Source organism: Chelmon rostratus, chromosome 13, assembly GCF_017976325.1.
Source record: "Chelmon rostratus isolate fCheRos1 chromosome 13, fCheRos1.pri, whole genome shotgun sequence".
Taxonomy (NCBI): Eukaryota; Metazoa; Chordata; class Actinopteri; order Chaetodontiformes; family Chaetodontidae; genus Chelmon; species Chelmon rostratus.
The window spans coordinates 11,832,022-11,844,681 of NC_055670.1; the positions used below are offsets into that span (position 1 = coordinate 11,832,022).

Genomic DNA, 12,660 nt, shown 5'->3' on the forward strand with positions numbered 1-12,660 from the left:
CACATAGGCAAGATAATGTATCCCAGGCTACAAAAGCAGGCAAATCACTGTGCATTAAGACTGGACACACAATAGACAACAATGGCTTGCATAAACACTATTTAGAACTATTCACATGGCATTGAAGAGATGGGCGTCGACTCACTATTGCTGCAAAGCCGGCGCATTGTGCGGAGGTGAAAAGAAGTCTAATGAACAGGAAGCCTTATTTGAGAGAGCTGACAGTAACCATACAACAGCCGCATTGTGCGCTTGCCACCAACCCTGTGGGTCTCTACATTAGGAGAAATGATGAGAAAGTAACCCGAAAAGACACAGTGGGCCCTTGGACCCACGTAAATGCAACCAGACAATAATGGGGGACACAAGCTGTCCCCACCTTTACCCAAAGCTGCACGTTTACATGCACAGAACATCAACCGCTCCCATGGCCAAGGATAAAAGCCCCCTGGCCAGATGGAACTTTGAAGTACATTTGGGTTAGTTTACCACCAAAGACTGCAATTTTAGTGCAGCAGCAGTTAAAATATATGTCATACATTTTAAATTCTATCAAACTCTGCAGGGGAAAGTTGGAAATTCTTGAGTTTGGTGCACTAGGCCTCCTCCTCCACACACACACACACACACACACACACACACACACACACACATTCACACTCACATTATGCCCCCTGCCTCAAGCTTCATCAATCTCCCACAAAGGGATGACATCACCAATAAGCATAGCCTTTTATAGCTTTAAGCAATAAGCCTTATTTACTGATGAGATAAGCCCTCTGCTATTGTCCAGCCCTCCACTTTTCTTCTTTCTCTCGCAGTTGAAGAATCAAACAGCACTTTTGGAAGGTGACAGAGCATGCCCGGGATTTAAGGCTAAAGCATGCAAAGAGGTTTCCTATTTGTGGCATTTCAAAGGGCCACATTAGCCAGTTTAGCTCCAAGTAGCAGGGGCAGGAAAAATTACAAAAAGCCAGGCTTCTGTGAGACCACTTATTCTGCTTTTTTAAGTTTTTTTTTTTTTTTTTTTTTATAAATAAGAGCTTCCTCTAAATGATTTCAAAGATTTCACTAGAAATGAGAGTTTTCCTTCTGAGGATAAAAACTGAGTGGAATTACTTGCTGGATGGTGAATATACTCACAGAGTTTGAAACAGACCACAGGCTGGAGAGTTTACGAGGCATAATCATCCATTACATGCGTGACCTATAATTACTGTTTGTAGCAGTAAGTTGGCCAGTCCGTCAGGCCAGGCCAGGGTGGTCACTAAACTGCTGAGGCACCGTGATACAGTGCGGCCGATCAGACCTCACGTGTGCACTTAATGCTCCTGTTTTTCTGTGGAGCAGGATCAAAGAGAAACTGCTACCTATAAGCCCTCTAATAAGTTGGAAATCAACATTTGGTAGCTCTCGTTTTTCTACTTTCACAAAGTCTGTCACAGGAAAAACTAGGTCTAACTAGGTTGTTGCGACAATCCAGGAACTATCGCATCAACATATTCCGAATTGAGGACCTATTTTTAACACGATAAAAAACCATTTTCTAACACACTACAACCAGTGTCACCACATGTATCTTAAAAACGTGCCATTTGTTGTTTGTTTTTCTTAGCTCTACACAGAGTCATGTCAGGCCTTGGGAACTTGTCAGATATTCAGTTTGTAGTCACTTTACAAAGGCTGAGCACAGAGTCTCTGGGGAATCGCTCCAGTCTCCCCATCTCCCCCACCCCATGTCACCAGCTAGGAACAAAGCCGCCATAGTCAATTCTCCTAATTTCACTGCAGCCTGTCGAAATCCTGTTCTCCTTTTCTCCTTCTCTTCAACAAGTACTTTATGCTGGGATCAGTCAGGTCTGAGTCGCCCACAAAAACCTGAGGCTCTCGCTTCATCGTCTTTCAGCACCGAGTTTGACACTCCCCAACTCCCTGCCATTCAGGCGCCTGCACCATGCAATTTGTTTCCATTTGTCAAACAGCAGTATCCATCACAAAGGAAAGTGCTGGCACAACAGAAAGTTTGTGAAAAACATTGTCTCCTCAACCCAAAATGGCCCTGAGACGCCGCATTTAATGCCCCCTAACAAAACAACCTTAAACAATTTGCACCACTTTCAGCACTTGTTACATTATTCTCTCAACTGACAATAAAACATCTTTAGCTGCACAGAACATGTATCACATCCTCAAATCAGCACCGACGCATCACTTCTCTCTTAAAAGTGTGGATGGGCTGAACGCCACAGTGTGAATTCATCATTTCATTCACTGCCTCGCTGCGCATTGTGCTGACTCTTATTTTGTGTTTTATTTCTTTGGGATTAAACTTCATTGTGTGGACAGACAGGTTTCTCACACATTTATTTATTAAAGCTATATCAGCACTATGTCGACGGCATTGCTATTCGCACACCTATTCAGATATGTCTTAAAATGCCGCTATTATTGGCCGGCGTAGGAAGGTATCCGGTTAATAATACTTATTGTGCAAACTTTGTTGTCGCCATTCTTGCGTTGGCTGTTATCGAGGGGAGAGCAGAGAGGATATATGCTGACTCTGATGTAGATAGTGCCATGACTATTCCTATTGTGGCAGCTGCCGTGTGGTGCAGTCCCTGATAGGGTTTCGAATGCTGTCAATGCTGTGTCAGGTGCATTAGCACCTCAGAGACCCATGATGCTCCAGCTGCTATGTGCCTGTGTCTCGCCGGGCTCTGGCCGCCAGCCTGACACCCGACACAAAGTAATCACAGATCACAGCGTTTAATCACTGAAACAAGCACTCCAGAGGACCCCACTGTCAATATCCCACTCTCTCATTATCTGTTTGGATTGCACATCCACACTGTCAGATAAACAGAGTGGAAAATTAAGATTAAAAATATGGTAATTTCATTTCAAGCAGCAGGCTCCTCTCACTGGCCCATTATGCTATTGATTACCTCTGAATTCAATTTCTCTTTTCAATGTAAACTTTAATCTATTCGCAAGCCAACAATTCAACTCCCCGGGGGCTATTTGAGAGTAAGTAACCATTTAATATGACGCTGGCTGAAGATTCACTGGCTTTAATGAATTGTGTAAATCACTCAGCTTTTAAAGGGGCTGATGTCCCGCAGTTCACGACCCAAACCTGGGCCTGGTTAAATACTGCCTTTTATACCAAGCTAAGTGTTTACTGACAGCCATCTCTGAATGCGCAATCACCGGCTCGGCACTTGTCTGCACGAGGGCGAATTAAACAGCTCTTTTCTAATTGAGCTGGCGATGGCGAAATTACATTTTAATTGGGACTTAATCGTCACATTGCACCGCCGACATGTTACTTTACCGCCATGAGACTGAATTCAAAAGTCACTTGACTCAACAAAATAATCACTGGGTTGTTTTCCTCAACCACTTACCAATTTGTAGCATCTCGGTCAAGACCAGTTGTAACCGCTGACCTGAAGCAAACACACCATTCAGACATCTGAATATAGGATGAGCAACAGTGGGAGGAAATGGTTAGTGAGTCAGAGGAACATGAGATGATGTTTCAAACGCAAAATGAAGACAGCACTGACACATTCGAGCAATTCTCTTTTATTATATGGAAGCTGAATTCAATTTGCTGGAAATTCTAAGTGATCATTCGTATCACTTATTTATGACCAACAACCACAATGAGCAAACTCCATCAAAAATTACCTTTAAAACTCAACCATACACGAATATATAGAAAACAAAGAGTCTAAATAAATACATTGCTATAAATAGTCATACTATATTTCACGTTATTGCCAGAGAAAATAGTGCTACGTTTTTAAAGCAACAACAGCCCATTTATCAAAAGAGTAAAGAGAGAAAGCTGATATTACACCGAGGCAATAAACATTAAACTTCTTTCCCACGTTTCTTTGTGTCCAACATTAACATGACATGTTACATTTACACTTTCCTGTTCTTTGCTGACAAGAGCTGAGGTAGACATAAAACCACTATCGCCAAAGTGCTGGAAGACTACTCAATTAAAACAGTGCAATTACAAAATAAATAAATTAATTAAAAAAACGAATCGTCTGATTAAGGCACAGGTAATTGCTGAAAACAGTGGTGTGTCCTCTCAGGTTCTCCTCGTCTTTTCAAGCATTTTCCAAATAATAAAAAGACCTATGAAACAATGTTTGCCTTAAAAGGATAATTTAAGACACCAATAATTTATTGCACCAGGATTAACACATCCAATATGTGCACTCCTTTGAGCACCAGTGCAGGATTGAAGCTACCCAAGAGGCCAGAGCGTACATACATAAACATAGCAGGGTGCAATCAATAGAAAGCCATGCAGTAATGTGATGTCAATAAAGGCACATCCTGCCTCAGATACTTGCCTCTTTTCTGCTCCAGAGCAAAGGACTATGCCAATCAAATGCAGCACACACTGCACTCGGCCTGCTGGGAGTCTAAAGACGTTTTAATACACAGCAAGGAGTCTAAGTATACAGTATCTGGTAAAAGATTTGGTCAGTGATGGCAAGCGCGAGGGCCACAGCGACTCTCCAAACCGTCAAAGAGACGTCTCGCAGATGACACGGATGTCCTTGGCACAGCGCACGTCTGCCACTCGCTTTTTGTTCATGTAAACCTGGAAGCGTATCAGGGAAGCAGTGTCACAGAATACAAGCGCACAGTCCCATCTAAGCTACGATCTGTTAAGGTGTGATTTATGACAGATCCGGTCAGAGCCGGGTGAAGGGATTTGTCAGCCGCTGAAGCATTGCGAAAGTGGCTTATTTAGCCTCATAAACAACTGTGAAATCCAAGGGAGAAATATATAATCGCTGAAATTATTTGTTTTATTTGAGTCCATTTTTTTTTACTTTAAAAGTGTCTGCGAAATGCTTGATTTCTTAATACAAAGAGGCTCTGACAGACCGGCGATTTCAATAACAGAAAGTTGAGTGAAAAGGCAAAGGCAAAGGCAAAAGTGGTGAAAACAGCTTGGCCTCAGCAGAGATATACTGCCTACTCTGGGATTCTCTTTCAACATGGACAAAGGAGCTGGAGGTTGATATCAGATTATTGAATGTATTTAAACCTTGACTGACAACTATAGAAACTTGACACACAACATGTGGACCATCTCAGTATTTAATAAGTGGTGCTAGACAGTTATGGATGCTGTTGTAATCTGATCTGAGGAGAGCACCCTACAATAAAGAAAAGAAAACGTAAGGGCTTGAACAATGTCACTACCAATCCGCCAGTGTGCAGGGTAAGACGATACCAAATAATACCACAGTGTGCTGAGTCTTTGAAATCAGTATTTTACTCATTTCACTCCTCTGGCTGGGAAGATACAGTTCCGCTGATAAATTTGTGCGAGGGACAGAGAGAAAATGAAATGATGCCTACTTTTTCTTATTTCACAAAGACCTGTTTGAAGTTGCAATATGGTATCTGTAGTCCCAGACAGATGCACATAAAATGGAATTGAACAATGAATAGCCGCCTCTTATCTGTTCAGTGTCTGAAGGGGAAATACATCACAAATGAATTTTACAGGGAAGAAATATGGACATTCTCTATTACAGTAATCCCCATAGAAAGTTTATCCCAAATCGCGATGAAGTTAAACCCAATATTTCCACAGAGATATAGCGCAAAGAAAGCTGCTTTTCTAGAATCATCTCCAAAATGATCTCAAAATTACATTATGAGAAAAAAAAAAGATTATACAGGGAGTTTCTTCGATAAAATCAGAGGATGTAAATCTACAAAGGGACAATTTCTCTCTTGAAATTAATGTTATGGCGGTTGCAATGCTCAAAGTAGGCACTTTAAATTAAAATGGTAATCAAGTGTCTTTGCATTGTCAGGGTTATGCACATCTTCTCTTGCTTAGCTGTATTATTTTGGAGGTGAGCAATGAAGTCTGGAGTTAAAGGGAGAGTCTGGGATTAGTGTGCCACGGCTGGACTCTATTTAGCGACAGGGGACAAAGGTGGGTGTGGTTACCTGTTTGGCTGTGTGCAGCAGCGAGGCGGCCTCAGCCCTGCCTGTCTGCTGGACCATCTGGTAAAAGAGCCCATCCCGGTTCTGGAGCAGCGCATATGGCCGGTCATACTCCTGGATCCTGCCGGCGGCCAGAACCTGCAATCACACATACAATGCTGGGTGTGTGCATGTGTGTGCGTGAGTGTGTGTGTGTGTGCCATCACCTGTATACTTTACTTCGGGGAAAACTGACATTTCAGCTGTTTCGCTGCTGAGTGATGCATGCAGACAGTGCAAGATGAATGGGGAAACAGTAGTTCTGTGCACACGGGAACCAACCATTTTATGTGACTCATGCAACAGCAAACACAGGTGCCTGTTTCTGCTCGACAGGGCCGCGGACAATGAGCGTCGTCTGTTAGCAGCGTGAAAGTCAGGTACGCTGACTCTGACAGACTGAAGATCAGTGATTTATCCATGTATTTATCCTGGCATTTCAGCGGCTCAGGGGTGGTCCTCAGTCAAATCCAACAATCACACCTTGAAGACACTCTAGAAAATTACCATCATTTCTGTGTCATCACATGCCATAAAAACCACACAAAGAATAGTGCCAATACAAGCAGTTTGGAAAAGACTACAATTATATCACAGACAAATTTTAACAAGCTCGATCCCCTTACAGCGGTAATGAGCAGTTTGTTATGGTTAAAGCCCAGTTTCAGGGAGTGTTTAGTATGAAAGGGAGACTCCTGCAGCTGCTGTCATAATCGACAGTTTAGGAGCAGGATACTAGGAGACAGAGTTTGTATCTTGGAAAACATTCTGTGTCTAAATATGGCACAGCTGAGGATTTGGACAAGGCAATTCAGGTGGGCCCCAATTTAGTTCTCCCGGAGTGCGTGACAATCTGGGGGCATTTAACACGAGTGTAGGTGTGAAACAGTCCCCGCTGTGTGATATTTGGCTTTTCTCAGCAACCCCCTCGGTGACCGAGCAGCCACCAGGTCGTGCCCTGTCCTCCATAGACGCTTAACAAATGCTGCCACAAATGGCACTAATTGGCACCTCTGCAGGCAGTAGCAGGAAAGGGCCAAAGATCAAGTGGCACGAGCGCAGGCTCAATAAGAGGGAACGCTGTGAGGGAGAAATCAGCCCAGCTGTTGCAAAATAGGGCAAGTGAATTAAAACTCTGCGACTGTGTAGCAGGCACCTTGCAAATAAAGGAAGAAGTGTTTGAAAGCTCTGAATCTCTGGTGTGTTTGACAATGTGAGTGAATGAGAGGTGCTTGTTTTTGCAGGTTACTTCACATTATACCATCATTTCTATGCACAGCAGGAGCTCAGTTTATTATTTCTTGAAGTTCATGAAGGGATATCACAAAATGTTAGGAGTAAAAGCACAGAATCCCTTTTTTGTTGTTATAAAACGTTCCCAATAAATACAACCGAGATTCCAAACTAGTTGGGATGCTGTGTCAAACATAAAATTTGATAATTTGCTACTCATTATTTGACATATACTCAACTGAAAACAGAACAAAGACAATATATTTAATGATTGACCTCATCAGCTTCATTGATTTTTGTAAATATCTGCTTATTCTGAATTTAATGCAGCAACACGTTTCCAACATGTCGGAACAGGAGCAACAAAAGACTGGGAAAGTTGTGGAACGCTCCAAAAACACCTGTTTGGATCATTCCACAGGTAAACAGGTTGATTGGTAACAGGTGATAGTATCATGATTGGGTATGAAAGGAGCATCCTGGAAAGGCTCAGTCGTTCACACGCGAGAATGGAGCGAGGTTCACCACTTTGTGAACACATGATTGGATAAAAGATGTTACTGTATGGACTCTGGAACGTTTTATACAGCGTCCCAACTTTTTTGGAATCGTGGTTATAAACTGAAGCACCGACTGAAGAGCTGGACAATGGAAACTCACTGTGTTCTTACTTACCAGTATTCTGTCACAGTCAATGATAGTGTTGAGCCTGTGAGCAATGGTGAGGACTGTACACTCTTGAAACTTGTCCCGGATAGTCTGCTGGATAAGGCTGTCAGTTCTAAAGGGGCAGGGAACACAACACCTCAGCACAAAAAACCCTCTTCCTATACACCCTTGGGCAGGGATTTTTACTTAACACAGAACAATGGCTCATCAGCAGCGAGGTATGTGTAGCAGTAGGCATAAAGGATAAAGGATAGCAGAGCTCCTTATGCTAACAAAGGTAGGTTCAGTTTATTTTGACTTTTATTATTGGCATTTTGTTTTATTAGATATTATTTTGTCTGTTTGGACTTATAATACCTCCCAATTTGATTCCACATCATCTTTTACTGTTTAAAAGTCATGGCAATCGTGTAATTGTTCAATTTTGGGGTTATTAGTGTTGATTATTTACTGGCTGCTCTGATGTGTTGTGATGTGTTGCTCTGATCAATCAGCCACTCTTTGAAGTAGACTAATGATAAGCCGCCTGCCCTTGGTCTGCTCTAATACTCCAATCATACGATTAAGAGATAAAATTCATGTACATACTCTGTTTATCACAAAGCAATGTGCATTATAGCTGATAAGTCTTAAATTCCTTTATCTTTTCATGAAGGTTTCACTTGTGTGCTTTTGATTTATTTGCACACTAGTATCACTACACATCTGTAGTGGTACTACAGTTTCAACACGTAAAAAACACCCATCTTGAGTGCCACTAGTTTACGGTGAACAAGCTACACGTGGAAAGGACTGTTTAAACCGTGATGAAAAATGCTTTACTCATGGACTCAAGTGTCACCTGACCTTGGATCCACATTGGCTGTGGCCTCATCAATGATGAGGATGCGGTTTTTCCGGAGGATGGCCCTGGCCAGACACACCAGCTGCCTCTGGCCCACGCTGAAGATAGAGCCCGACTCAGTGAGCACCGTCTCCAGCTTATTGGGCAGGTCCTCCACCACGGCCTTCATCTGCACCTGCAGAGAGGGAGAGCAGAGCCCCAACCCTTCATTACTCCTGCATAAAGGCTTCCTGTGGGGATGTCTTTAAAGAGCTATCCAAACACACCCATTAACCGCCTGGCACAATGCAGGGCCAGGTCCACTGATGACCTTGGCCAGTGCTCTCTTGTGGCCAGCCTCTAGCTTTAATCCAGGCCACCAAACCCATTCAGAGGCAGGACCAGGAGCTGAAGCCCTTCACTGTGGGGGGAGCCTTCATCCTGGTTGGCCTGACTGCCCAAACACATCTCCCCCAGCACTTTCAATAGTTCCCAGTTACAAGCCGCACATTGAGCTGGGCCCCATGGCCCTAATGGGATTTCCCCCCATGACTTGTGGTGAGCAGGGAGGCTGAATGGCAGCATTGTACGGGGGGACAGAGGGATCCCCCCCTGGGCCGGCGAGGGGGAATCATTCAGAGCCACGCTGGAGTACCTCTTGGAGTGCATTCCACAGGTCCTCATCTGTGTGCTGCCTGAAAGGGTCCAGATTCTTCCTCACGGTGCTCGTGAAGAGAACTGGGTCCTGTGGATAGATGGATATAGAAAGAGAAGGCCGTGGCCAGTTAAGATAATGACAAGGGAGAAGATGTATGAAAGGGTTAAGACAAGCTTTATAGAGCGCCGCTAGGCAATGTTTGAGGGGAAGATGTTCACAAAGGGCTTGCTCCACTCAGGAGCTCTATTCAATGCTCTGGCCAACTATGCTTCAATAAGTTGATCTTTTTACTTGGAAAACCAGGGCTGTGCTCGGCTGTCTGAATATATAATATGACACAAAAAAGGGCCATCTAGTCACTGTTACCATACAAAGAGTTTCATACAGTAGCTGTGTTAGAAATGATAATCTCAAAATGTCTGGCAAAAGTAACAGCTTTACTCTGCCAAACGCACGAGCATCCGTCAAGAGGGGTTATCGCATCAGTTGACTACCCTCATGAAAGGACGGCCTCAGATCTCAGACAGCTAGGATGTCCGAGATATGTATTTACGGTGAGCCACACACCTGTATCAAGGTTCAGCCGCACAGCCATCTTTAAGAGAGTAAATAAAGCCCTTTATTACAGTGCAGAGGAACGAGCCCACAAGTCCACAGGCACTCTTCCAACATGCCACTCTGTTTGTGGTAAACCTGATAAACGGGAGCAAGCCGGCATCTAGCCATGACAGGTCAGATATTTATTCATAAATCCTGCTGCAATTTTGAAGTGATTTACTGAGCACTTGGGACTCTCCCAGGGCATCATACAGAGACCGTCTTGCCTCTCACAGTGCAGAGCTGCTCTTGATAAGCCTTGCATACAGCGTCATCTGCACATTGTTTCATCAGTGAACAAACACAGCTGCTTTAAAAGGTCATAACGAGCATTTTAAAGCTTTAATGAGAGTCTATCAGAGCCAAAGATGTGAACGTTGAGCAGCAAGCAACTGTCCATAACAGAAACTGATCACGGTCAGGCAATGCGATAGCTCCAACTTACTCAAGATATGAATCTAATCCAAATCAAGATAGGAAATGTTCGCCCGGCAACTGTCAGATTAGACCAGGAGCAAGAGTAAAATACACAATGGATCTAAAAGTGTCCTGCAGTCTGAATGTGACTCACGCCTTCATTTCTCCCTTACAGGTCAGCTTCAAAGTGACAGCAACACGGGCAAAAAAAAAAAAAATCCAGCATGCACTCATGTGTGTAAGCACAAAGATTTACAGTATACACATACAGCACACACCCCTCCAACACAAAATCATGCCTCAACACACCGTCATGTAGGTCAGAAGACTCGGGACTAACTGTTCAATTTTCATCCAGAAAAATAAGGCTTTCAGGAGTTCATTCCTGCTACCTGTGCCCTAGAAAATGTTCCACCTCTTTACTCCCAATGAGCTTTTCCTTCTGTCACCAAAATACCACCTTGTCATTAAGCCAGCTGAAGTCCCAATTCAAACTAGTTTTGTGACACACTTTAATTGAGGATTCAGTGTTAGGTTGGGAAAAACTGCTTTCAAGCACAGCTTTCCATACACCGATTATGTGCTCCACCAATTCTAAGCCCTCTGTTTGCCACAGAATTCTTTTTTTTTTTCAGAAGTCATTCCTGAGAATTCAATAGAAACTGAAATGGAGCCTTTTTTAATGCCATATGCTAATAAAAGTTTATCATAATCAAATCTGTGGGGGGCAAATAATGAAACTCCTCACTGGCGATGTATAGTATACATATCACACTCATGCAAAATTCCACATGAAAAGGTAAGGCAGCCAGCAATTTATATCAAGATTCTGTGTGTGTGAGAGGCTGAGTGAACATCACTTTATCTCTGACGTCTAGCAGGAGAATAAAAAGGCGTTCAGATGAATTCGTGTAACTCAAAGAGGCTTCTCGGCGTGTGAGTTTGTAAAACTGAGAGCGCGCTACGGAGACACTCTACTCTTCTGCATACCGGGAAGGCTTCACTTCACGAAAACGCCATCCAGTATGTGGTACAGATGGGCGTGCAGTTAAGGTTCTGACTCGTAACCTGCCACTTTGTGCAAGTCTCACCCTCTAGGAGAGGCAGAAAGAGTAAACAAAATCACATCAAACACACATCACATCCATCTCAAACTAGTTTGGACTCAGAAGTAAAACTTTATCTGAAGTAGTAGCGATGCCAGAAACCTATCAAATCCACAGAAAAGCATTAATGAAACTGTTTTTGGGCATCTTGGCTGCACCCTAGAAATGTTTGAGACTTGGGCAAACTGACGGTGTACAGGGGGACTCTGGCTGTGAGGATGGGGGAGACTTCTTCTAAGCAGCTTTCCCATGTTTGGGGGGTAGAGGGCTAATCCTCTGTCAGGGATGGGGAACTGCTCTCTTCACAGTACAGGCCGTGGGAGTCTTCTCCCCTCCCTCCACTCTGCTGACACTCACCCGCAGGCTGGCATTTTCTTAATGCCGTATCAGTTTCAACAAGCGGAAATAAAGTTAAACTGTCTCAAGGCATCCGTTTGTCTCACTTTCAGAAATCCCCTGAGAGACGACTGTAATTCTCCTCACTTGTTTTAGCTTTTTAAAAGCCAGGCGTATAAAAAAGGGCCAACGCATGAAGGTGTCTGTTACCAGTGTTCGTGTGACATTTCTTCTCAATCATGAGGAATCAAAGAACCTTACAGAAACTGTCAAAGCAAAAGTCCAACAGTTTTGGAAAAGAAACAAGAGTGCTGCATTAAACGCAGCATAACATCATAGTGGAAGTTGAATTACTGTACTTGAGTTCTAATATATCATGATATGGTTTCTATTTTAAGCCCATTTCATTCAAATGTACCCACTGGTTACTGTATGCAGTGCAAAGATACAACAGCTGAGACTGAGGGCTGTTAAAAAAAGAGCACCTGTGGGATGATGGACATTTTCTGGCGCAGGGTGTGCAGACCGATCTCAGAAGTCAGAAAACCATCAATCATTATTCTTCCCTCAGGTTCTGCCAGCCGGAACAAGGCAGAGATCAGGGAGCTTTTACCAGCACCAGTGCGCCCGACGATGCCGACCTGCAGTGGAGAGATGAGAGGTATTTTTTATTTCTGTGAAATTCACACCAAAAATTCACAGAACAGACAAAACATTATCATGCTCATTCAGGTTAATAATCAGACGACTGCTTCATGTGTAATGTCACTGAGGGTCAAAGT

At 43.4% G+C, this 12,660-nt stretch overlaps 1 protein-coding gene across 1 annotated transcript in view; it reads right to left on the reverse strand.

Moving 5' to 3' along the window:
- Window positions 1-3,776: 3,776 nt before the first annotated feature.
- LOC121615892 (ATP-binding cassette sub-family C member 4-like) overlaps window positions 3,777-12,660 on the reverse strand; it is a 35,788-nt gene continuing 26,904 nt past the window's right edge. The window contains exons 26-31 of the mRNA XM_041950390.1: window positions 12,364-12,519; window positions 9,420-9,509; window positions 8,788-8,960; window positions 7,948-8,053; window positions 6,004-6,138; window positions 3,777-4,630 (exon numbers count right to left, since the gene is read on the reverse strand). Of these exons, the coding sequence (XP_041806324.1) occupies window positions 4,553-4,630; window positions 6,004-6,138; window positions 7,948-8,053; window positions 8,788-8,960; window positions 9,420-9,509; window positions 12,364-12,519 (738 nt within the window). The 3' untranslated portion in view covers window positions 3,777-4,552. The remainder of the gene's footprint in view (window positions 4,631-6,003; window positions 6,139-7,947; window positions 8,054-8,787; window positions 8,961-9,419; window positions 9,510-12,363; window positions 12,520-12,660) is intronic.